The 23,654-nt window shown below is 40.2% G+C and overlaps 1 protein-coding gene across 6 annotated transcripts in view; it reads left to right on the top strand.

Moving 5' to 3' along the window:
- The first annotated feature begins 834 nt into the window (after positions 1 to 834).
- Cadps2 (calcium dependent secretion activator 2) overlaps positions 835 to 23,654 on the top strand; it is a 501,414-nt gene continuing 478,594 nt past the window's right edge. For 4 of the 6 annotated variants that reach the window (XM_028762526.1, XM_028762523.1, XM_028762524.1 and 1 more), the window contains exon 1: positions 1,116 to 1,463. In XM_028762526.1, the coding sequence (XP_028618359.1) occupies positions 1,116 to 1,463 (348 nt within the window). Of the gene's footprint in view, positions 1,464 to 23,654 lie in introns of all 6 variants that reach the window. The other 2 variants (XM_028762525.1, XM_028762528.1) reach the window with 1 other exon arrangement.

Genomic DNA, 23,654 nt, shown 5'->3' with positions numbered 1-23,654 from the left:
CAGGTGCAGCTATGAGACGCCCACTTGAGGCCAGGAAAGAGAGCGACTTAGTGCTGTATGTGCCCTTGTGCCTCTGTCATAACAATGCGGGACACTTGGCCGGCTCTCGGATGTTGATTGAATGTCTGTCCCCCCAAAACAACCTGTTTTGTTTGAGTCAGTTCTATCTCAACCTAGGAAACAATTGAGCTGTGTTTGTTCTGAGTCAGAGTTTCATTTTGCAAATATAAAATCTAATTTGCTCGCGGGTTTGCAGGAAACAACAGGAATATATACCAGTTTAAAAGACCTCCACTCCCCCATCCCCACCCTCCGCTGTGCCAACTTTTCTTTTTAATGCCGGTGCTGTGACGATTACAAGTCTGGACTTCTTGGAGAGTGTCCCACTGCAGCGAAAAAGGGAGAGAGACTTTTTCAAGTCTCCTAGAAAGAATACTACGAGGCGAAGGCAGGTGGTCCCACTTTTCAGCACTCAGGTTTCACAAATCCGGTCCCAGCACTGTCCAGGGAGCTCGTTCTTTGCTCTGCTTACTTGGAGACTGCGTCCCCCGCCCCTATCCCACTGTCACCCCTACAGGAAGCCTGCGGGACAACTGGGTGCTCCGGCTCGGCAACCTCCCGCCCTCTGCAAACTGCGCGCTCCGGGGGCGCCCGGCACACCCGCCGCCCGGTCCCGGCGGTGGCGGGCGCGGCGTGGCGCGCACGCGCACTCCGCGTCCCCGCGTCCGCTCCTCGACATTCCGTTCCACGTGTTGCTCGGGAGGCGCCACAGGTTCCTCACCTGCGCGGGCGGCGGGGGTCGGCGGCGGGGCTGGGCGCGCGTGAGGGCGGGCTGGTCGCCCGAGGCTGGGCGCGTGGTCCCCGGGCGCCCCGAGCGCCCCCGCGCTAACTCCGCCTCTCGCCTCCCGCCGCTCCGCTCGCCCGCCCCGCGTCCTGGCCGAGGCAAACACTCGGGCGCCCGAACTCGACGTGTCCGGAAAGCCCGGGCCACTTTCCCTTTCGTTCTGCGGCCGCCGCGCACCGACCTAGGCTCCCGCGGACCTGCGGGGACAGCTGCGCTCGGCGAGGAGCACCCCGGGGATCGCGGGCCGAGCCCAGGCGTCCCAGCCAGCACCATGCTCGACCCGTCTTCCAGCGAGGAGGAGTCGGACGAGGGGCTGGAGGAGGAGAGCCGCGAGGTGCTGGTGGCGCCGGGAGGCTCCCAGCGAGCGCCGCCGGCCACGGCTCGGGAAGGGCGGCGGGACGCACCGGGACGCTCCGGTGGTGGTAGCGGTGGCGGAGCGGCCAGACCCGTGAGCCCGAGCCCCTCGGTACTCAGCGAGGGACGAGATGAGCCCGAGCGGCAGCTGGACGAGGAGCAGGAGCGGCGCATCCGCCTGCAGCTCTACGTCTTCGTAGTGAGGTGCATCGCGTACCCTTTCAATGCTAAGCAGCCCACCGACATGGCCCGGAGGCAGCAGAAGGTGAGTGGCGGCGGGACTGGGAGCCTCCTGAAGCCACTTATCCCCCCACCTCCCCTCCCCTCCCGTCCCCGGAGGCTTTCTCCTGGGAGAACTCAGGGGCACCTGCTGCCGTCCTTCTGTGAAGGACTGGACACTGTTTTAGTCTTTGAGGGATGTTTGGGACAGGTTGGAGCGCTTCGGTCTCTAACCCCAGCCGGAGCTAGCCAGAGCTGGCCTGAGCTGGCAGGAGCTGGTAGCTGCACCTCATCATCCCCAAGACATGGACCGATCAGCTGATCCCACCTTGCAGGTCCTGCAGTAATTGCACCTGGGCAGATTAGGTTGGGACAGGGTTAGAATGTAACTCGCAACAACTTTAATTTGGGCTGCTTTAGGGTATGGAGCGGGGTTTTGCCCTTAGAACAGACTGAGCGTGTAGCTAGCTGAAGCAGGTGGAGCACAGATACTTTCCTGTTACAGAGAAACCTCCACTAGGGCAAAGGACTAGACATTTTCTTTGGTGAAATAAAAGCAAAGTTATATCGCTAAGTTTCCTGTGTTGCCAAACAATCAGGGCATGGCATTCAAACACGGAGGAAGCTATGCATCCAGAGAGGCTATGAGTAGTTCCAGGCCGTGGCAGGCTTAATGAAGTCCACTGTTAATGACAGATGAAGGACTAGCAAATGCTTTGCTTATGGCTCCTTCCCCAAAGATTTACAGAAGTTCTGTCAGATAAAATGTCTACCATAGCTGTTTTAAAACAGGACCCCAGAAATCTGATGTTCTGTATCATACTCAAAAGGAACAACTTAAATCACCTCAATTGGATAAATGTGTAGAATAGAAACTGTCTGGGGAAACGTTTTAGTGGAATACTGAACCTGAAATGCTCTGAAGAAATCTGTACCAGTCCCCTCCACTTGTGGTGCGGGTGGGGATTGCACCAAGCATACCTGTATGCACGGTCCTTCATTACTGTCCTGAAATAGTAACCTCTGCATGTGAGACCTTTCTTTAAGAATTTTGGCAACCTTTTGAATTGACTTTTAAGATAAAACTGTAGACCAGAGGAAGCAGTTTCTCACCATGCCTCCTACCTAAACCCTCCGATCCACATTTGTTCAATATTTGCTTTTTTTTTTTTTAAATATGCTTGGCATATTAAAAGCTGTGCATAGTTACTGAATGTAACTCATTGAGTTTAGGGATAGGTGGAGAACTATGAGTTAGCCTGAGGTCAACGATACTGTATTACATACTTAAAATTTTTCCAAGAGGATAGATCTCAAGTGTTCCTTCCAGCTTCACCAAATTAGAGCCAAGTCAGCAGCTCTTCTGGAACTATCATTCTTTTGAGTGCTCTGGGGGCATTTCTTTACTACTGAAGGCTAATCACAGAAGACTTTCAGGTAGCCCGACCTTCTAGTTCATAGGACACTGGAGACCTAACTAGTTGTAGGCAGTCTCCTTTTGCTATCAGAGAGAAGTGGGTCGCAGTAGCATTTCCCAGTAAAAAACACTTGGCATGACTAAAGCTGCCAGCCTTCAGGTGAAGGGTGAGTTTCTTGGGGTTTATGGTGAGCCTGGGACTCCACTCCTACACAGGACCACCCATCCTTATGTGCTGCTTGTGTGGAGTTTGTACCAACTCTGTCCGTTCAGCAGATGCCAACCCCAGTAGTCATTCTGAAACCGAGTGTGTGTTTTATATTTATGTTGTGGTAGGCGTCTGTAAGAAGTCTATGAGCATCATCTAGTGTCTAGTGTCTAGTTTCACCTTTCCCATTACATGTTAGCATATATTTCAGTTAACTAATATGTAAAAATTATTATCTGGTAAAAATCAAGAGGCTATTTGTGTTTGGAAGTGTTCCCTTTAGTCTCCTTTTGAAGAAAGTCATTGCTACTGTACATACTTGTTGCAGTTTGTTAAGGAAGGGGACTCTCCCTTGGTTATGCAAATAATGTAGCTCTCCTGGCTCTTCCTGTTTAAATAGAATGTTTGTTTCTCTAGAAATTATTTCAATTGGCAAGCAGGTGTACTCATAATGCTACTGAGGAAACTGTTGATGTAATGTTACTCAGACATTACTAAAATAAACCCAACTTCAGCAAAGGAGAAAAACACTGTGCACGTTCTATGCAGAATTATTTGCAATGCTTAGAAGTTTTTGTTTTGAAATCTTGAGAGCCTCAAGCACAATCAGACAAACTTTAGGGATTTATATATTTTAATGGGGGAGATCCTGTAGCAAACAGCCTAAGCATTTATCTTATTCAGAAGGTTCCCCCCCCCATGCTTCTTGCTAAAGGGAGCTGGAGCAATTCTTGGCAGTCAGGGTTCCTCCTAGGAAAAATAAAAACGGGAATTTAACTGTGTTCATGTGAATTTGATGCACAAGCCAACAATTAATGCCAAAATTTACTTTAAGTCTTGAATTAAACAGTTGGATTTTATAATAAAAAAAAAGTAACATGATAATTGCAAAATCACTAATCCATTGTATACTTTTGCTCTGTAGCCTCCAGTAGTCAGACAGGCAGCAAAACAATTTATAACTGCTTTCTCACCTCTCTCAACTTTGAGAACTTGAGAGGATCAGAAATTGAGGTCTGAAAGGGTCCTCGTCCTGTAACTGAAGAAAATGAATCACAGAGATAGAAACCTCAAGCTGGAGGCTAGAACTCAGGTTTGTGGGCAAAGGCTTTCACTGTTAGGGCAGCTGGGCTTTTAGGAACCAGAGCTGAACCACAGGGTTTGTTTTGATTTTGTTTTTTGTTTCCTTTTTCATGTGGCTAAAGTGGCCCACCGAACCAGTAAGAGGGAGGTTGTGTCCATTTACTATCTGAAAATGTTAAGTAGTATTAAACTCAGTTCAGTAGAAATATGTGTACCTGTGGGTTTTGACTAGCACACTTCAACACAGAGGAATAAGAGTTGATACTTGTGAGGCCTGCACTGACTATTGATGCACTTAAAGACCATCCTGGAGTAGACTTGGGTTAGTTTCTATGACAGAGTATGGTACCAGGCGGTCTCACTGGATATAGACAGGGTGCATGCATGATGTGTGTGCATGGTAACAGATATCACAAAATGGCGTCAGCAGGAAACACTGCTTGATTCTCCCCTGTGTTCATTGCTTTGATTGTATTTACATCATTATAGAACTAGCAATGATTATGACCCTTAGGTAGTTCTAGATGCTTGGGGGAGAGATCAATGTTACAGCTAGAAAAACAAATTTTTTAAAAAAGAAGCAAATTGTATATATTTAATAAGATCATTGCTTGATTGAAAACCTAGAAGGAAAAGGAACAAATGAGGTCCTTTGTGGTTGGGGAACCTGTGACAAGCACCTTGACCAACATAGAAGAGAAGTCTATTCACAGGTATATTTCTACTCTAAGACTATATCTATAACTATTTACAATGAACGTGATTTAAAGAGATAATAGTCTGGATGAAGCAGGACCTGGAGGTTTCTGTCATTTCTCTGTTATTTTTGGTCTTATTATTGACTCTAACATGTTGAGAAAAAGGCCAGCTCTCCTTTGAACTACAAATAAAAACAAATCAAATAAAAGATGGACGTTTCAACTAATGACTTTCTGCATGATTCATATGTCCATACTCATGAATTTGTATTTGTATTGCCACTAAGATGATGCACAGTGCATTTTATGAAATAAACTTCTTCATACTATTGTTTCTCATTGTTTTGCATAGTCCTGGGTATTCTGTGTTTGAGAAATGTATCTAAATAATGCTTTGAAGCTGCAGAAATGTCTTAGGTAAAACTGATTTGCAAGACTGTGGTGTGGGAATACGGTGTTGGATGAGATAGTATGCAATAGACACTTGCCTTTCTTTCAATTAGAGTACAGTAGTTTGAGGAAAACATTCATAATCTGATCATCCAGAAGCCTAAATGCTTAAAAATCTTAAAACTTTTTAAATGTCTACAAGTGAATCCTCTCATATCTAGTTTTATTTGAAAAATCATAGTTTGTAACTATGTAACAGCAATTACTCTTGGGCTATGTGTATAAGGTGAGCAGAAAACATGAATACATTTTGTATTTATGCTTCAGTCCCATCCCCAAGATACGATGTAATATATATGTAAATTTTCCCAAATCCCAAATCTGAAGCACTTTTAGTTCCAGGCTCTTTGATAGTCATATTCAACCTTTGAAAAAATTGACCACTTTTATCTCTTTTTAAAAACAGTTGATGTTCTGTTTTATTTATTTATTTTTAATCTTCTGATACCTTTTATGATCTCTGAGCTCAGGAAGGTCAGCCTTGTTAGAAATGAATGACAGGTTTGCAAGTCTTGAGAGGGCATCTTTTTTTTTTTTTTTTGTTTGGTACCATTTTGCCTGAGTGGTGTGTTGCCTTCCTTTTGGGGGCTTAAACTACAGTTGTGGCCTAATGCTGTGTTTAAGTATACTGTATTCTTAGCATATGTAATACATGGCATATAGAATCTAGCAAACACGTGCAAGTCTCAGGTTTAGTTTATACCTCAAGAATTAGTGAGATCTAGAATGGAGGAAAGAGAACATAACAGGGAAATATCTATCTTCCTGTTTTCTGTAGAACATTTACCCTTAAACATGTTTTGAGATCTGTAAGGGTCCTCCTGAAGAAAGTACTGACAATGAAAGTCTCTATTGACACAAAAGCAATGACTTCAAAGAAACCTTCTCTATGCCATTATCCATCTGGAGGGACAGAAAAGCAGCAATGAACCCACACAATCTGTCTTGCTCTTTTGCCTGCTGTCTCCAGTAGACCTGGTGCTGTTGTAAAAGAACCCACATCATTCATCCTTTGTGTTCCCTGGACTTTGGTACAGTATGGGACAAATACCAAAGGAATAGGATTCAGTGTTTGCTGCCTTTAATAATAGGGAATACCTTGTTCTCTGGGGATCCAGTTGGAAACCACACATTAAAGAAAAACCTCAGGCTGGACTTAGAATGGTATCTCAGAGAAAAATACTTATTCCTTTAGCTGATTCATCCACCCCTCTACAGGGTGTCCTGGTACTGCAGCAGGAGCAGCAGCAGCAGCAACACTTAATTTGGTAGAATGAGTTGTGCTAATGAGAACTCGAATGGATTAAGCAATATTGGAGTTCCTTTCAAGAATGAAATGATTCTTTATTTTGATATGTTAAGACTGCTCGCACAGTGAAATAAAGTATCCTGACTGAATCTTACCTCTTCTGTTTCATTTTTGTTCTGCTTTTTGTTGTTGTTGTTGTTCTGTTTTGTTTGTTTCATTTTGTTTTGAGAGCTCCACTTATTTGTACTGTCAGAAGATAAATAAAAACTATACAGTCATTAACGTCTTTCCAAAGAAAATTGAGAAAGCTGGATCCTTTGGAGAACTCAGCAGACAAAGGCACCTGTCACTGAGCCTGACAACCCAGGTTGAATTCCTGGGAGCCACCTGGTAGAAGGAGAGAAGATACTCTTGCCAGTTGTCTTTGGATCTCTACACATACACCCTGGCATGTGTGCACACACATGTGTATGTATACTTCTATTCCACATAAACAAATAAGTAAAAATGAAATTTAAAAGTTGAGAAAGATGAGTCCCAGGTTGTGAAATACGGAAATTCTCAAAGGAAAAAAAAATCACACTTTGGGGTGAGCCACTAGAGTTCTTGTACATATTTTATATAAATTTGAACTTAATTGTGACTTTTTTCCCAACTGGAAAATATGAAAGTATATACTCACATGATAAGTAATCATAAGTAAAAGATCTCATGATGGCAAATTGTAGGCACATTGGTGGCACAGTTGATATTTTGTTTAGAGGGAAGACTAGTCTATTATCAAATGGTGGAGTTGTTCAAAATCATTACCATTTTTTCTTATAGCCACTTTTATTTTGGTTAAAGATTTTTTATCTGTTCCTTAAGGAAAATCTATAATTCTCATCTTTGGCTGCTTATTATAATCACCCAGAGAGCTTTTTTTTAAAAAAAAAATCCCATTATTCAGGTGATACTTTAGACTAATTAAATTAGTCTCAGAGCTTGGGAAGGTATCTTTAGGCTTTCCAGGTGAATTCAATGTGCAGCCAAGGTTGAGATCTACTGTTCTAAAGAGAGGTACAGGGAAAAATGGCTTATTTTTAACCTAGGCAAGGGGAAAGTGTTTGTAATCAATAAGAATACTATGCGATTAAGTGGGTATCCTGCATTAAGTAAAAGGTAACACCAACAGTAAGGATATCTAAATAGTATGGAATTCTTTGAGTTGATACAACAGGAAGTCAGTGCAATGTTTTAGACCTTCAAAAAGTCTTAATTCATTATAGAACTGTAGATAGATCACTAACAACAACATAAAATAAACTCTGGGAACTGAGGGGTGGGAAGTAAGATTAAGTGTTGTTTTCCTTTCCAAGTGACACTGGGAAGAAGATTGTCATGAACTCTCAGAGATTGAGACCAAACAATTCCTTGAAATAAGAGTCAATTTCACAAAAATCTTGTACCAAAAAAAAAGAGTATAGTGTGTTTCAGCCATGCATGTAGTTTTCTCAAAACATAACTGCACTCAGCTATTACACCAGTGACCTACATGAATAACTAGCATGTCATGATGACCCTAATGGTGCATTAGTGGCATGCATACCTTGGTGGTAACCAACAGCTCTCTAATTGAGCTTAAGGCCTGCTCAACATGAGGGATATGATACCTGGTATTGGAAACCTATCTAGCTACTTGGTGCTAGTGAAGCCATAGTTATTGGAGGAGAATCTGCTACCACTAGTAAACTAATAACAATAATAAACAATATTAAGCCCTAAACAACAGTAAGCCCTAACAAAATCTGTTAACATTTGTCTTTATATCCACAGATAAGTGTAGTCGTCACTCCTCATCAAGGGATCTTCTCTTTGCAACAGATGGAGACCACTACAGAAAACCACAACCAATCAAAATGCAGGGTTGTGGGCCCAGTCCCAATGGCTATATCCACAGAACACTCTGATACCTAAGGCTTAGAGAACACTGTGGAAGAGGGGGGCAGGAAGTCTGTAAGAGCCAGAGAATCAGGGCGTTTTCTGTGAGATTGTGTCTCCCAGTAACAGAAGCTACACCCAGAAGGTAAAGACATGTGCCACATAAAGTCTCACCAACATGACTGCCTGGAAAATGAGCCGAACAAGAACAGCATAGTGGAAATGCCAGAGTGGATAGGGAAAAGCCCAAGAGGCCTCTACTCTAGGTTACAAAGAAAAGCTAGAAGCAGGAGCCCATCAAGTGACCATCTAGTGCCAGATGGTCAGCTCTGGAAACATACAAGTAACATTGTACGGACTGATTAGGTTATACTTAGGAATGTATACGTGTATACATTATATATATTCATATAATAACAATTAGTAGAAAGGAGGTCATGAATTTGAAGGAGAACAGGGATATGTGTATAGGAGAGTTTCCAGGGAGGAAAGGAAAGGGAGAAATATTGTAACTATATTAGAATCTCAAAAATAAAAAAAAATAAAATTTGTCTTCTATGCTCAAAAATGTATATTATAGAAGATAGTCTCAAGTAACTTATTAAGTAAGACCATTAGAACCATTTAAGAAAGATGTAAGAGTGGGTTAATGTTTTCCTACCGCATCCAAACTTCTGAAACATATGTATATTAATCAAAGTCCCTGTTTTTCTTCTTCTTAATATTAGTTGGATAACAAATGATTTGCATTTGCACAAAGCTCACACTGTAAAACATCACAAGGGCTGAAGTTGTAGCTCTGGTGGGCCTGCTGCTTAGCATGTGTAAGGCTTGTGACTCAATTCCCAGCAGAAGAGGTCTGGGTGGGGGGAGAAAAACACAACAACAACCCCCATCCCCCCACAAAAGAAACAGGAATGAAAAGCAGAAAAGCATCCCAGTGGTTCACTTGACTGATAGAAAGGTTATCGCAAAGCTTTGTAAACGTCATGATTTTGAATATATTTTCATTATATGACCTTCAAGTTGGTAACAAATTTTTACACAAGAAGTGTGACTTGGGCAAAGGACCTGAATGATTTAAAGGCTAATGTGGTCCTTTCTGATTGGTTGTGAGACTGATTCCCCACCCTCTGCAGTCTAATACTCTTGTCCAGGTTTCCTTTTTCTACTGAGAATTTGGTTTGGCCTGCTAGTTCTGACATGCACTGGGGATGGCATACCTGAGTGGGATGTGCCTGTTACCAGCCTCTCACTTTGTTTTGAGGGAGACTTTCATTGACATTTTCCTTATTAGCTCATCTCTCAGTGACCCACTGAAATACAAGGGTGACCTTCGATTACTCAAGTCTTAAAGAGTGGTTAATCATACTGGCTGTCTGTCAACCAATTATTTAGTTCTTATCATGTGAGTTTTACAATAGCTAGTATTCTGAGCACATTTTAAAAGATAAAGCATATGGGAGTCCTTTCTTGGGTTAATGTTCGAAAATGTATATTTCTCTTTTCATGTTAATTATTTTTGATGCATTAACCTACTTTTTTTCCCCTGTTCACTATATCAGATAATTTTGATCAATGGTCACTATATATCTTAATTTCTAATAGTGTTTCTACTTCTTCTGTGTCAGAAGTTCATTCAGCATTCTTCTCTTCCTTCCTGACTTTTTCCCTTATCATTCTCTTCATTAGCATATTTCATCTCAGTGGGCCCTGGCTACTTCATCTGTTCCTGTGATTGAATGAGATACTGGGTGTAGTGCATTTAGCATAGTGTCAATAACTTGTGTATTCTCCATTTGAAGTGCTATCATCTTAAACTGTGAGTCTAATGAAGCCTATTTGTCAACAATATTTGTACTAAATTTAGTCTCCTATGAGCTCAGCCTATTTCTCCATTTCCTCAGTCCTTTTGTTTTTGAAATCTTTGGATATTTTCATTTTACAGAGCCCTTTTATTTGTAATTATGGTGAATTTTGAGCATTTTATACTTCATTGTTCCTATTGTAGCCTACAAAATCCTCTATAATTTATTTATCTAATTACGGAGAAATGGAGAGCTCTTTAATTTTTTATGCTCTAACTGGTCATTGATTGTACATATTGACGGCACACAGTTGATTCCTTTAATATTGATCTTTCTGGGTTTCTGTCTGGCAGGGCAAAATGGTGCTGATGGGAGAGCCTTTGTCCTGTGTAGTAGCTGGCCCTCTTCCATCTTCTATCCCACGGTATTGGTCAGAGTGCCCAGAATTAGTTACTAACCTGCTTTCTGAGGCTTTACTGGGAATGCTTTACTAGTGCGTATATTGCTGGTTAAAATTTTAAGATAGATACTCTTTTTTTCTTTTAATAAAGTACTTTTCCTTTTAAATAAAAAAAATTATTTTTATTACCTTAATAAAATAAAACATCAGAGATACTTTCTGACTGCTATAAAGTTTCTTTTTTTATACAGGGAGGTTATTGCTTGCTTTTGTTTTGCTGATTATGTCAGATGCCTTGGTTTTTCTATGAAATCAAATCTGCAATTTCAAGGTCATTTTTTACCTGCATAGATTTGATTTTTATCAATTCTGGTATACTTTTATTTTTTGGGTTTTTTCATACATGAGTTCTTAAGAGAAAAATCTGTCATTTTCTATTTTACAGCTATCATTGTGGATTTGGGAGAAACCTGTTTCTGTATGTGTGCTCTCAAGTACTGTTGGGGTGCAGATGCTCTAGTATATAGATGTAAAGGAATTATTCATTCCATTATTCAAATCCATAACCCATTTTAGATTTTTATCAGGTCCAGATTCAAATAGAGTAACTGTCCACTTTTATAAAATTGGTCATTTCTAGAAATCTCAAACTACATTAGCATAGTTGACTTGTTCTCCACTCTCTTGATTTTCTTTCCCTTTCCCTCTCCTCTCTGTTGTCATCACTGTAGCAGTCATATTCCTCCTCCTCCCCTTATTCCCCCTTCTCTTTCCCTTCTCCTCTTCCCTCTCTTCTTCCTCCCCCTCCCCTTCTTCCTCTCACTCCCCTTTCTCTTCTTCCTTCCCCTCCTCCTCTACCTTCCTCCCCCGCCCTTTCTTCCTCTTCTGGAAGGATCTCACTATGTAGCCTTGGCTGGGCAGGAACTCTCAGGCTGTCCTTGAACTTACAGAGATTTTTCTGTCTCTGCATCCTGGTGCTGAGTGGGGACAGTTAAAGATGTACACTACCAGATGGACTTTATTTATTTGTTTTTGAATTTATTTTTTGGGGTTTGAGAATTTTGTCTACATATGCTAGAAATCATTGGATCCTTTGGGAATGCAATTACAGATTGTTGTGAGCTGCTTTGGGGTGCTAGGAATTGAACCCTGGTCCTCTGGAAGAGGAGCCGGTACTTTTAAGCACTGTGCCATCTCTCCAGCCCCTATTTTGTTTCAAATTAGTTATACAATAATATCTCAACCCATGTTTGCCCTTTGAAAAGTTTCATTGGATGGTGGAGATGTCTCTGTTGGTAACATGCTTGTTTTAAAGCATGCGGACCTGAATTGAGATCTGTGGCATCCATGTAACACCTATCTCTAATTCTATTGCTGAGGAGGTGGAACCAGGAATATCAATGGGATTTCTAGTCTTAGTCTAGCCAAATTGGTAAGCTAAAGATTTTAAAAGACCCTGCCTCAAATAAGGTGGGGACACTCGACATCAACTGAAACCTTTACATGTAGCTACACACATATGTACACATACATGAACTTGCACATAGCAAATACATAGACAAAAATAACGATTGATGAAGGGTTTGAGAGTTGAATATTACCTAGGAACCCAGGCTAGCAGATGCTGATAACCACCAAAGACCTGAAGCTAGGTCTGGGACGGTGACTCTGAGTCCATCTTCTCATGCCAATAAAAGTTTTTAGGTCTGGACTCTTGTGGCAGTGTGCAAAGCAGAAGTAAGCTTGATTAAGATTTATAGAAAAGAGAATAGTTGAGGAAAAAAAGGGAGAAATTAAGAAAAGTAAAAGGAAATTTGGAGACCTGGAGAGGTTCCCAAGAGAACAAAATGCCTTTGAACTCCAGTGTCTAGGGTTTTTAGTGCCATGGCCGAAACTGGACAAAAGGTGACGTAATCTCTTGAGGTTGGTTAATTCCTTGGGCTGTCATCAGTGGAGCCATTGAAAAGTCCACCTGCTGTACTAGTGCCCCTCCTAGTCCCACTAGCCAGATGATAGTGTTGTTTCTCTGCCCACCCAGTCGGGACAGTCACCCCTCTACCTCTGTCCATCCTTGACTCTAGCTTTGTTAGTTATTGAGCTCAGCTGTCTGCCAAGCATTAGCCACTCGGTCAGTGTTATCACCCTGCAGCCTTGCAGCTGTCTTAGGTTCTGATCATTATACTTTCTCTGTTGTCTCATTTCTGTGATTAGCTTTATCATAGCAATCAGCTCAATCACAGCCTCTAAGTCATAGCTGCAGTCTTTCTTGTTTACTGTATTAAGCTCCTTGTCTGTGTGGTGGTCTAAAGTGGTCTCCAAGTCGGAAGCCACCCTTTCATAAAATCAGCTGCAATTGTTATAAATAGTTGCATTAGAAGCAATAATTTATTATTATTATTATTTATTATTATTATTAAAACACTTGGTGGGGAGAGGAGAACCTGCCTACTGTCCCTGGCCCAGAACCCCGCCCTTCCCTGTTCCCAGCCTAGTTTGGTTATATAATACCTAATTCCAAGTCTTTATCGGTGTTCCACACCTTGCCATGTTAACCCTTAATTATTTTTTTTTTTAAACGTCAGCCTCTGTTCCCACTGCTATATATAGACCAACTTTCAGTTTTCATTGTGGGTCATTCCCCATTTCTACCCTCAGAGAGCTGGTTCCATATCAAAATACCCTTTAGATTAGCAAGATCTTTTTATACTTGTTTATACCTGTTCTTTATATACCTGTTAGCTTCACAGATTCTAATGGTTCATAAAAGTCAGTGCTCTATTCCATTCTACAGTTTCTGTTCTTGTTTCTCATAGTTGTTTATTTTTTTTTAAAGCAGGAACTGAAGGGAGGTGAGATAAGAAAGTGTGATTCCTTCTTCCGCTTTGTGATAATATAATGGAAACAAAGTTATGACTTTATCTCTTTATTAGAGATACTTTGCTCATTGATGTGTCAAAATAGCTGACCTAAGGTAAGCTTAAGGGAAGGCTTATCTTTGCTTGCAACTTAAGAAATATATGGGGGAGAAGGCATAGCAATAAGAGCGTGGGATTACTAGTCACTGTGTGTCTACAGCCATGACACAGACATCGGACAGGAAGTAGGGCTAGGTGATAAAACCGGAAAGCCCACCTCCAGTGATGCTCCCCGACACCAGCTGGGGACCATGTGTTCATTCGCATAAACCAAGTATACATTCACATCACATCCACCCCTGTGTATAGTCTGGCATCAGCCTAAATGTTACATTACAAAGCTTATTTCAAATTTAAATATTTAAGCTTATTTCAGGTCTTTGCTTTGGACTAGCTAGTCAGAAGGATAAACTGAGCATTACAAAGCCTGAAGGAATTTTGTTTTCTCTTTTATAATGGAGTTTTAATGTTATGCCGTCAAAGAATGTGATGACCCGAACAAATGATATTATTATATATAGATAGTTTTAAGTCATCCTAATATATAATTTAATATATAAATATATATTATATGATACATAAATATATAATGTATAATTTATATAATATATGCAGTGTATAATTTGATTGGTCTGTGTGTGTATGTGGATATGTGTACATGAGCGTGTATATGGACACCAAAGTTGAACATAGCGTGGCCCCTTGCTTTTCATCATAACTTTTTGAGATAGGCTCTCTTCACTGAACCTGGGAGTCTTCTATTTATCTAGACTGATTGGCTGGTGAGTCCTTTGGCTCTGCCTGTCCCTGTCTCCTACCTTTGCTCCCCTGCCCAATACCTATGTCCCTTGGGTTACTGGGGTCAGAGATACCTGTCAGGAAAGTTAGCTTTTTATGTGAGACTTGGGGCTGTGAACCCTGGTCCTTATGTTTGCACAGCAAGTACTTTATCCACTGAGTCAGGTCCCCACAAGCTTGCTATGCACAATTTTTGTGTGTGTACATATGCGTGTGTGCATGCACATGTATGTGGGTTTGTGTGTATCTTTGTATGCTGGTGTGTAGATACATGCATGGCTGTATATGTGGATTCAGGCCAGGAGACAACATTGGCTGTCATTCTTCAAGTGACTTACACATTGTTTTTTTTAGGACACAGTCTTTTATTGGCTTGAGACTTGTGGGACCATTGGGCTGGTTGGCCACTGAGCCCCAGGGATCTGCCTGTTTCTGCCATTCTAGTGCATCTAGTGGATTACTAATGCAAGCCACCATGCTTGGCCTCATCTCTAGTTTTGGTTTAAGATTATAAAGTTAGCAAATATTCCTTTGAAGTTGGGTTATAACTTTATCAATAGTCTATTCTCCAAAGTATTATTCTTCAACACACACAGACACACACACACACACACACATATACACACAGACAGATAGACAGATAGACACAGAGAGAGAGACAGAGACAGAGACAGACAGAGGCAGAGAGACTGAGTTAGATTTTATCAACTTAGAACTATTTACACATAAGGTGGCTAAAAAAAAGGCATTCTGCTACCCCAAAACCTATATTCTTACTACTTCAATTTTAGAGACACAGATTCCAAATTTTATTTAAAGACACAAGTCTTAATTTAGCGCTCTGCAAAAAGAAAAAAGTCTAAAGCTAAAAGTACTGCTCCAGTTAAAAAGGTTTAAAAAATGCTGAATATCATCGGAAAGAATTCTCAATGTAAGACTGCAGCCATAGTCTACAGCATTATCAGCTCTTGTTTTTCTGATCAGGAGGATTGCGTGTGTTCTACAGCATTATCAGCTCTTGTTTTTCTGATCAGGAGGATTGCGTGTGTTCTGGACTGGGAAGGAGGAGGAGGATTGAGATGTAAGCTCATTCTTACTCTCTTATCTGTGGTTTCACTAAGTCCAGGCTTCCTTTACAGGTTTTGTGTAAGGAGTTTTTTCAGTTTAAAACTTCTTAAGAACCAGAGGAACAAGGGGTTTTCTGTGAGACTGTGTCTGCTACAAATGTCAGGAACTACACCCATAAAGTCTTACCAACATGCTTGCCTCAATAGGAGCCAAACAAGGACAGTAACATTAGCTGTGCTAGTGTGGATGGTGAAATCCCATAGGGCCTTAACTTTACACAACTAGAGGCGTGCTGACAAGAATTTGAAAATAGTCTTCTGCAGGGAAGAACACGCCAATTCGTTATTCAACGCCCAGTGGTCAGCCCTGAAAATATATATACACCTAACTTTATATAGACTGAACAGATTGTATCTATGAAAATTACTTTCCTTCAGTTTTGTATGTATGTATGCATATATGCATATATGTACTTATGTAACAACAGTTAGTGAAAAACACCTTGTATTAGAAAGAGAGTGAGGGGTAGATGGGAAGTTTGGAGGGAGGAAGGCTGTATAGAGAATAATGTAATGTTTCATAATCTCAAAAAGATTGGTGTTAACATTTCTTCCTAAGAAATAATCTACTTATTTAAAAATTAAGGTCATTGTTTTAGACCTTACAACGTACTTACAAAATGACAGTCTCAAATATTTAAGTAATTATACAAATTTAAAGTTATTATGTCTTAAGTATTTTGCACCAGAATTTCCATAAACTTTTATCACCAAATCTTAGAATCCTAGTCTTCAGCTTGATTCTGTTTTTCCCTTCACTTTTAATGTCTACATTTATTTAAGAGAGAAATAATACTGGATATGAAAATGAATATTATAAGAAGCTGATGCCCCATTGGGGAGTTATCTTGTCTATGGTTCTTAAAATTAGTAAATGTCAAGAAGTCAATTGTTTCCCAGTAGTGATGGCACATGCCTTTAATCCCAGCATTCACGAGGCAGAGGCAGCTGGATCTCTGTAAGTTTGAGGCCAGCCTGGAGTACAGAGCGAGTTCCAGAACAGCTATGACTACACAGAGAAACATTGACACAGGAAAACAAACCACCACCACAACAGAATCAACAAAACGAAAAGGTCATTTTTTATTGTTAAAAGGAGAGATTTGAGTAGATCATTAAAGAAGGGTTGTCATGGGTTTAGTCATTAATAACAGGGCATTGGTGTGAGATAGCCTGAGGAAAGGTAGACTAGGAATGACAAGATTTTAATGACTGGCCTTAATGTTTTGAGGATTTAGAATAGACTAGATGGCTAAAATGACAAAGGAAATTGAAAAAGAATAGCCAGATGCAGAAGAAGAAAATTAAGATGCTCTGTGTCACAGAAATGAAAGATCTGTTTGACAGAGGAATCAGAAGACAGAGCCAGATGCTGTAGAGAAATCAGGTGAGCTAGGGATTGGAAATATTAACTGGATTTATGGCCATGAAGATGAATCTACCAATGTTGACCCAAGCAACTCAATTTAGTCTTCATAAATAATCCACCCTTTCATATGCTGCTATTCCTAAGTGGTGCATTTGACACACTGATTCTGCTTCCTTTCTTTAGGTGACAAACACCTTGAGATTTCAGATAGTAGCACTGCCACCTAACAGCTAAGTTTTGCTTTGTAAAGGAGTTCTACATAAATATTAATGTGTATACTTATATAGGTATATTTTGTGGTTTCTTTTATAATAGTGAATTAAAAATTAATAATAACGTAGATTTCAAGTATAGCTTAATTGAGATGACAAACATCAAGTATCCTGGCAAAAGCAAATCTTGGATGTTAATGTAAAGTCATTAAGTTTAGCTGTTTTCCTTCCAGTTGTGAATTTAAAAGGCAAATGCAGATTAGGTGGTATGCAGATGTTCAAATATATATTAACCTGAGTAAAACCAGGTTATAGTATATTTTAGTTCAGTAGGATGCTGCAAAGATTACATGAAATAATTTCTGGACAGCATAGAGTTCTAGTAAGTACTTGGCTAGAGCAGAACTTTAAAGAGTTTCTCTTTAAAATTTTATCATAGATTACATTTAGGAAAAAATCAATTGCATATATGTGTGCATGTTCAAAGGCCAGAGGTTGATGTTAGGGCCTTTCTCAGTTGCTTTTCATGTTACATATTAAGGCAGGGTCTCTTACTTAAGCCTGGTCTAACTCATATATCTAGTCTAATAACCCAGCTTGTCACTAGGGATCTCCAGACTCTGACTCCAAGTACTGTCATTACTGGTGGCTTGATACCCCTTGTTGCCATTTATGTGGGCTATGAGGATCTGAGCTCAAGTCTTTATCTCTTGTGACAAGTGCTTTATCCAAAGAGCTATATCCACATCTCAAAGACGCTTTGATTTTAATATAAACATATAAAGGCATTACTTAAACAGCTATTCTGTGGTAAACATCATTTTAGATACTGATGTATCGATGTGGACAAACAAGGTTCTTGTTGCTGGTAATCTAGTACAGGTAATGAAGGGTTTGATATAGATATGTGTGCATGTATATTAACAAGATAGCGATGTGAGAGGATTCTCCTATTTCTGCTTCCCTAATGCTAGGATTATAAATGTGTGTTACTGCTCCTAACTTTTTAACGTGGGTCATGGAAACTAACCTCAGGTCCTCTTGCCTGCAGGGGAAGCACTTTGCTGACATCTATTTTCCCAGCCTGTGTTTTTTAGTTCTTCTAGAAAACTCTTCAAAAATCTATACAAATTGTTTCTAGTTTCCACTGTTTCCTGTAGAGGGGTGAGGGTGAGATTTTAGCTTACTAATACAAACATCTGTTCCCCCCCCCTCTTTTTTCAGGATATTGCTTATGGTTTTGGTTTTGCTAGTGGACTTCTAATATTGTCAGTCCCTTCTTATAAGCACTATAATTTTAGTTGGGTATATGGCAGTTTGAGGACTGTGTTTCCCAATTTCTTGTTCCTTCGCTTCAGTGCAATGAGGCTGAACATGGCTTTCTGTAGAAGATATGAATTGAAAACACAGCTTTGGGAACGCAAACAGGTTTTATTATTTTTCTGATATGAAAATGGAACCTTGAGACCGACCGTGAGTATCAATGAGAAATCACAGAGGCAATATTTCAGCTCTGACCTTCCTAATACTGTGAGCCTTTAATGCAGTTCCTCATGTGTAGTAGCCCCAACCATAAATTAATTTTGTTGGTACTTCATAACCATCATTTTGCCTCTGTTATGAATCATAATGTAAAAATCTGATATGAGACCCACAAAGGGGTTGTGCGCCACAGGTTTAGAACCTCTGGGTTAAAGACTGTTCAGATTTCTCTTAAGAAAGATTATCGTCCCAAAGATGTGTCAATCACCGACTTGGAATTTGTCAGGATCCTGTATTCATTCCCACTCTTCACACTAGGAAGGAGAAGAGAGGCAAGGGGCAGGGGAGAGAGAGCAACGGAAGAGGACAGTGAAGAGGACAGGGAGAAGTAAGGAGGCCGAGGAGGAAGAGACTATAACAACAACGACAATGAAGATGATGACTACTGAAGTTTGTGAAAATGAGATATTAATGAGAGTGATTTGCATATAGCATTGTTCCCTGAATCAGAATGACATGTCCTACTTGGTGTCTCTTCTTCCTGCTACTTGCTATATCAGTCTTAGTGTAACATGAGTTTAAATGGCTATTTAGAGAAATAGACAGGTGCCTTTTTTGTTGTTGTTGTTGTTGTTGTTGTTGTTGTTGTTGTCTTAACCATTTACTTTTTAATGTTCCTGTCCTGGCTAGTTTTATGTCTACTTGACACAAGCTAGAGTCATGAGAGAGGAGGGAGACTCAGTTGAGAAAATAACTCCATAAGATTCAGCCATAAGTCATTTTCTCAATTAGTGATCAATAGGGGAGGGTCCAGACCATCCTGAGTGGGGCCACCCCTGGGTTGCTGGTCTTGAGTTCTATAAGAAAGCAGTCTCAGCAAACTGTGGGGAGCAAATGAGTAGCACTCCTCTGTGGTGTCTGAATTAGCTGTTGCCTTCAGGTTCCAGTCCTGTTTGAGTTCCTGTCTTGGCTTTCTTCAATGATGGACTATGTGTAAGCCAAATAAACCCTTTCCTCTCCAGCTTGCTTTTGTTCATTGCAGCAACAGAAACCTTAAGAATTTTAAAGAAACAAGGTAAGAGGAGCTTGGGTCTCTGCCAACTTTGTGTGAATGACATCACCCAGCTAAGACTTTAGTGTGAGAGAGCCTAAGTGACTGTCATGTCTACATGGATTTAAGCGATTTTTAATTTTAGATGTTTGATAGACTTTATCTGTTATTTTAATTACAATGTTTTATAATTTTAATAATATACTTTATTTCTTTTTTTACCACAATAACATGATACCCATTCCTTTTGTGCTGACAATGTTATTTTTTGTTGTTGTTTTAAAATTAATGTCCTCCTTTCTTGGTACAGTGTTTCAGTCCCAAGGAAGATAATCACTGTTACAGCTTCTCTTGCAGCTATAGTTGGTCATGTGATACTAGTTTTGCATTATGAAACAGGATGACAATATGGTTAGCATTGTTCCTTCCCTCATCCCTTCCGTGTCTAGAGACCTAACTATTGTTTCTGGAGTTGTTGCTACCATCCTCATTGACTAGGAAAATGATAAGGATGGTTTTTCTTTCATCTTTGAGACTGTAATATAATTATATCGTTTCTTCTTTAACTCTTCTCCCTCCATGACTCTCATAACACCCCTCTTTGCACTTTTTTACATTCATACTCTTCTTTTTCATTAAGCTTTATTACATACACATGTGTATATATACACACACAAACACACACATACATGTATATATATTTAAACATAACCTGCTCAGTCTGTATAATGACACTAGTGTTTATAGTTTTGGGATGACTATTGAGATAATCAATTAATGTACGTTACCCTGAAGAAGATATTTCTACCACTGTCAGCATTCCTTAGTTGTCTGAAGCTGCTTGTGTAGGTCTGAGACCTCATGAACTTTCCTTCATCCACTTTGGCATGTCTAGCATTGTGGACTTTGTTTAACACATATTTATCCATTCATGTTGGTGAGAGTTTATGGGTGAAACTTCTGAGATTACTAGGAGACACAGTCTCATAGGCAAACTTCTTGATCCTTTGACTATTAATTATATTTCTCCCTTCTTCTCAATTTTTCCCTGAACCTTAGCTGTGGGAGTGTTCTGTAGGATGTATACATTGGGACTGGACCTCACAATGCTGCATTTGATTGGCTTTTGCTTTCTGTAATGGACCAGTATTAGCCATGGTTTGTTTCCCTCTTGTACACAGAGTCTTATATTCAATTAGAGAACAGTTGGTTACCCCCAAGTTTGTGTGTTGTTACTGCACTTTTAGGATTACAGTGCCATGGTGGTTATTGTGGCTTATAAGTGGCATAGCTGGCTGTTGGTTAGTTCTCCCTTGAAAGTTTTCATGGTGTTTTTTAGTACCATCAAAAATTGTCATTGGGAGTATGAACAGGTGTTTTCAGGTTACTTCAAGCTCAGGAACTCCTGGTATCTTTATCTGATATTTCTGGTATGTTTAGCAATAGGGAATTACTTTCCGTGTGTGTGTGTGTGTGTGTGTGTGTGTGTGCACGCACAAGTGTGTATAGACACAAATTAGTCATAGGCATTTGCCCTATCAGGATAAACACATACAAAGTTGAAACAGTTGTCAAAATACCTGCATCTGAAGAAAACAGTCTCACAAGGTTTACTTCTCCCTGTTCCAGAGCCGTCAATGAGATCTTCACACGTAGGCATGATTGTACAAATTGAAATGACTCAATGGATTGTGCATTTCCACGAACAACTTTTCCACTGCACAGCCTGACAGCAGTCTTGGATGAATCTCTATTTATCTTATATGTTTTTATTCTTTGTCTATATTTTTGATTTCTTTTTTGAGACAGAGCCTCTGTAGCTAGCTCTGGCTTTCCTGGACCTCCCTATATAGCCTAGATTGGCCTTGAACTCAAAGATTTCCACTTCCTCATGTCTCTCAAGTGCTGGGATTAAAGCATTTGACAACCTGCCCAACAGCTGCTGCATTTCTTTTTGTATACATTTATTACAGATTTTACTGTATTTTTCTTCCTTACTTAGCTTATCCCTTTCTCTATCACCTTAAGTTGGTGTAAGTCAGTGGTTTTTGCAATAGGGATGGTTATACACTCTCGAAAACATTTCACCAAAAAATAATAATAATAAAAAATAGCGGCAATGTTTCTTTCTCTATGATTCCTAATTACTAATAAGCAGAAGAAGTTGTGCTGGAAACACTGAAAAACCCAATGACGATTTCTATTTTATCCTGCATGATGCTTCAGTATTTAACAACTTTCTTAAAGCTTGCTTATAATTGACTCTAAAATATTTATCAAATGCAGGATATCTTTTTTCATATTCTAATAAATAGCAATATGTTTAGACATGCAAACAATCCCCAGGTAAATTGAGAGAACATTGAATTCGATTTTGTTAGAGACTTTCTCCAGAATTGCTCGCTATTTTGGAACAGTGTCACCGACAGCAGTGAAGTTTGGGCTATTTGTTTTCCCAATGCAGGATGCATGTGTCAGCCTTCATTTTCACTTGTCAACTTCCCCTTGATTTTATGGGTATATATAAAACCTATTTAGCCCTTATTTCAAAATGTCAAAAATAAAGAATTGTGTTGACAATATTTAGTAAAATATGACCTACCATTTCTGAACTGGACTTCTCCATTATTTACATAGGTGAATGCACCTGGTTTATTTTGTCTCCTAGACCAATTATGTGTGAGCATTTACATGCTGAAGTCCATGTGCTTTTTATTGTTTCTTCCTACTTCAGGTAGGATTATTTATTTATATCATTAAAAATGATTTTGGAAAGAGTAAAAGATGGCACGGGGACCCAGGGGTTCCTTTTGGAGGGGAGGGGGCCTTTACTAGTCTTACATGAAATGGACTAAGGGGAGCTGTGGTCTGGGAGAGAGGGAGGCTGAGTCCTGGGGCTCCTGTGAAGGTTTACAATCACCGTGGTGTGCTGAGCATCAGTGTGCACGCCAAGTAAGCAACACCTTTCATCCTTTGCTTCCCCCCACAGCTTTGTGCTCTTATCTCACCAAAGGGAAACACAAAGAGAAACTGATAAGCAAGAGGAGATCAGGATGGAGAGGAGGAGGTGTGTACATTTGGGCTTGGGAGCACTGTGTCTGGTTGGGCGTTAGACTCGCTGCCCAGAGGACAACTATACTCTGTGTTTGTCTTTTCTTGAGAGATGTCCTAGGCTTCTCACTAGCTCTGATCTGAGGCAGTGTTTGTACAGGTCCTGATCACCCTCCTTCCTTCCCTATAATTCTTTTGAATTTGAGGCGTTGTCAGATTGCCTCATTTTGTCTGAAACTTTTCACATGTACCTTTCTAAGACTGTCTAATAAGATTTCTGATTCCATGAAGATCTGAAATCTTTATTTTGTGGAGGGGAATTGAATGGGTATTGGATTCTGGGCTGGCCTCTTTCTGCAGCTGACTGTGCAGACATTGGTCCACTGTCCTCCTCCAGCCAGTGTGGCTAATGAACAGTCTGAAGTGTGATTTCATTCATTTTTTAAAGTGACCTGTTTCTTCCTTTCTCAGTGCTTTAAATGCTTTTGCTCTTCCCTGTAGGCATTCTAAACGTCCAAAGGATCCTTTTAGTTTCCTGAAAGGAAATTATTGTATAAGGCACTCGCTGGTTGCAACCATCAGCCAGGAAAATTCCATTAGTTTTAGGATATTTCCTTTGTTCCAAAGAATTCAGGGTCGGGCGGCCAGAAGAAGCAGCATGCGTTTGCTATTTGAAGGGTGAACCACTCCCCTTGAGCCATTCTGTCTTTAATAGTATACTTAGGAATTCTGGAATGTTCTGCTTGGATGAATTTTCTAGTCCTACTCTAAGATTGTCATTAACTGGTGGTTTTATATGCCTTCTTTTATGTATACTGAGAAATATAGCTTGCTCTTGAGAATCAAAAGGCCTTGTAATAGCTTTCTCATATGTACATAATTAAAATGTTTCCATTTACAATATATTTCTTGTGTGTGTGTGTGTGTGTGTGTGTGTGTGTGAAAGAGAGAGAGAGAGAGAGAGAGAGAGAGAGAGAGAGAGAGAGAGAGAGAGAGAGA

Source organism: Grammomys surdaster, unplaced genomic scaffold (assembly GCF_004785775.1).
Source record: "Grammomys surdaster isolate TR1022 unplaced genomic scaffold, NIH_TR_1.0 134, whole genome shotgun sequence".
Classification (NCBI taxonomy): Eukaryota; Metazoa; Chordata; class Mammalia; order Rodentia; family Muridae; genus Grammomys; species Grammomys surdaster.
Note: the sequence above shows the minus strand (reverse complement) of the source record. Positions and strands in the feature narration are given on the sequence as shown.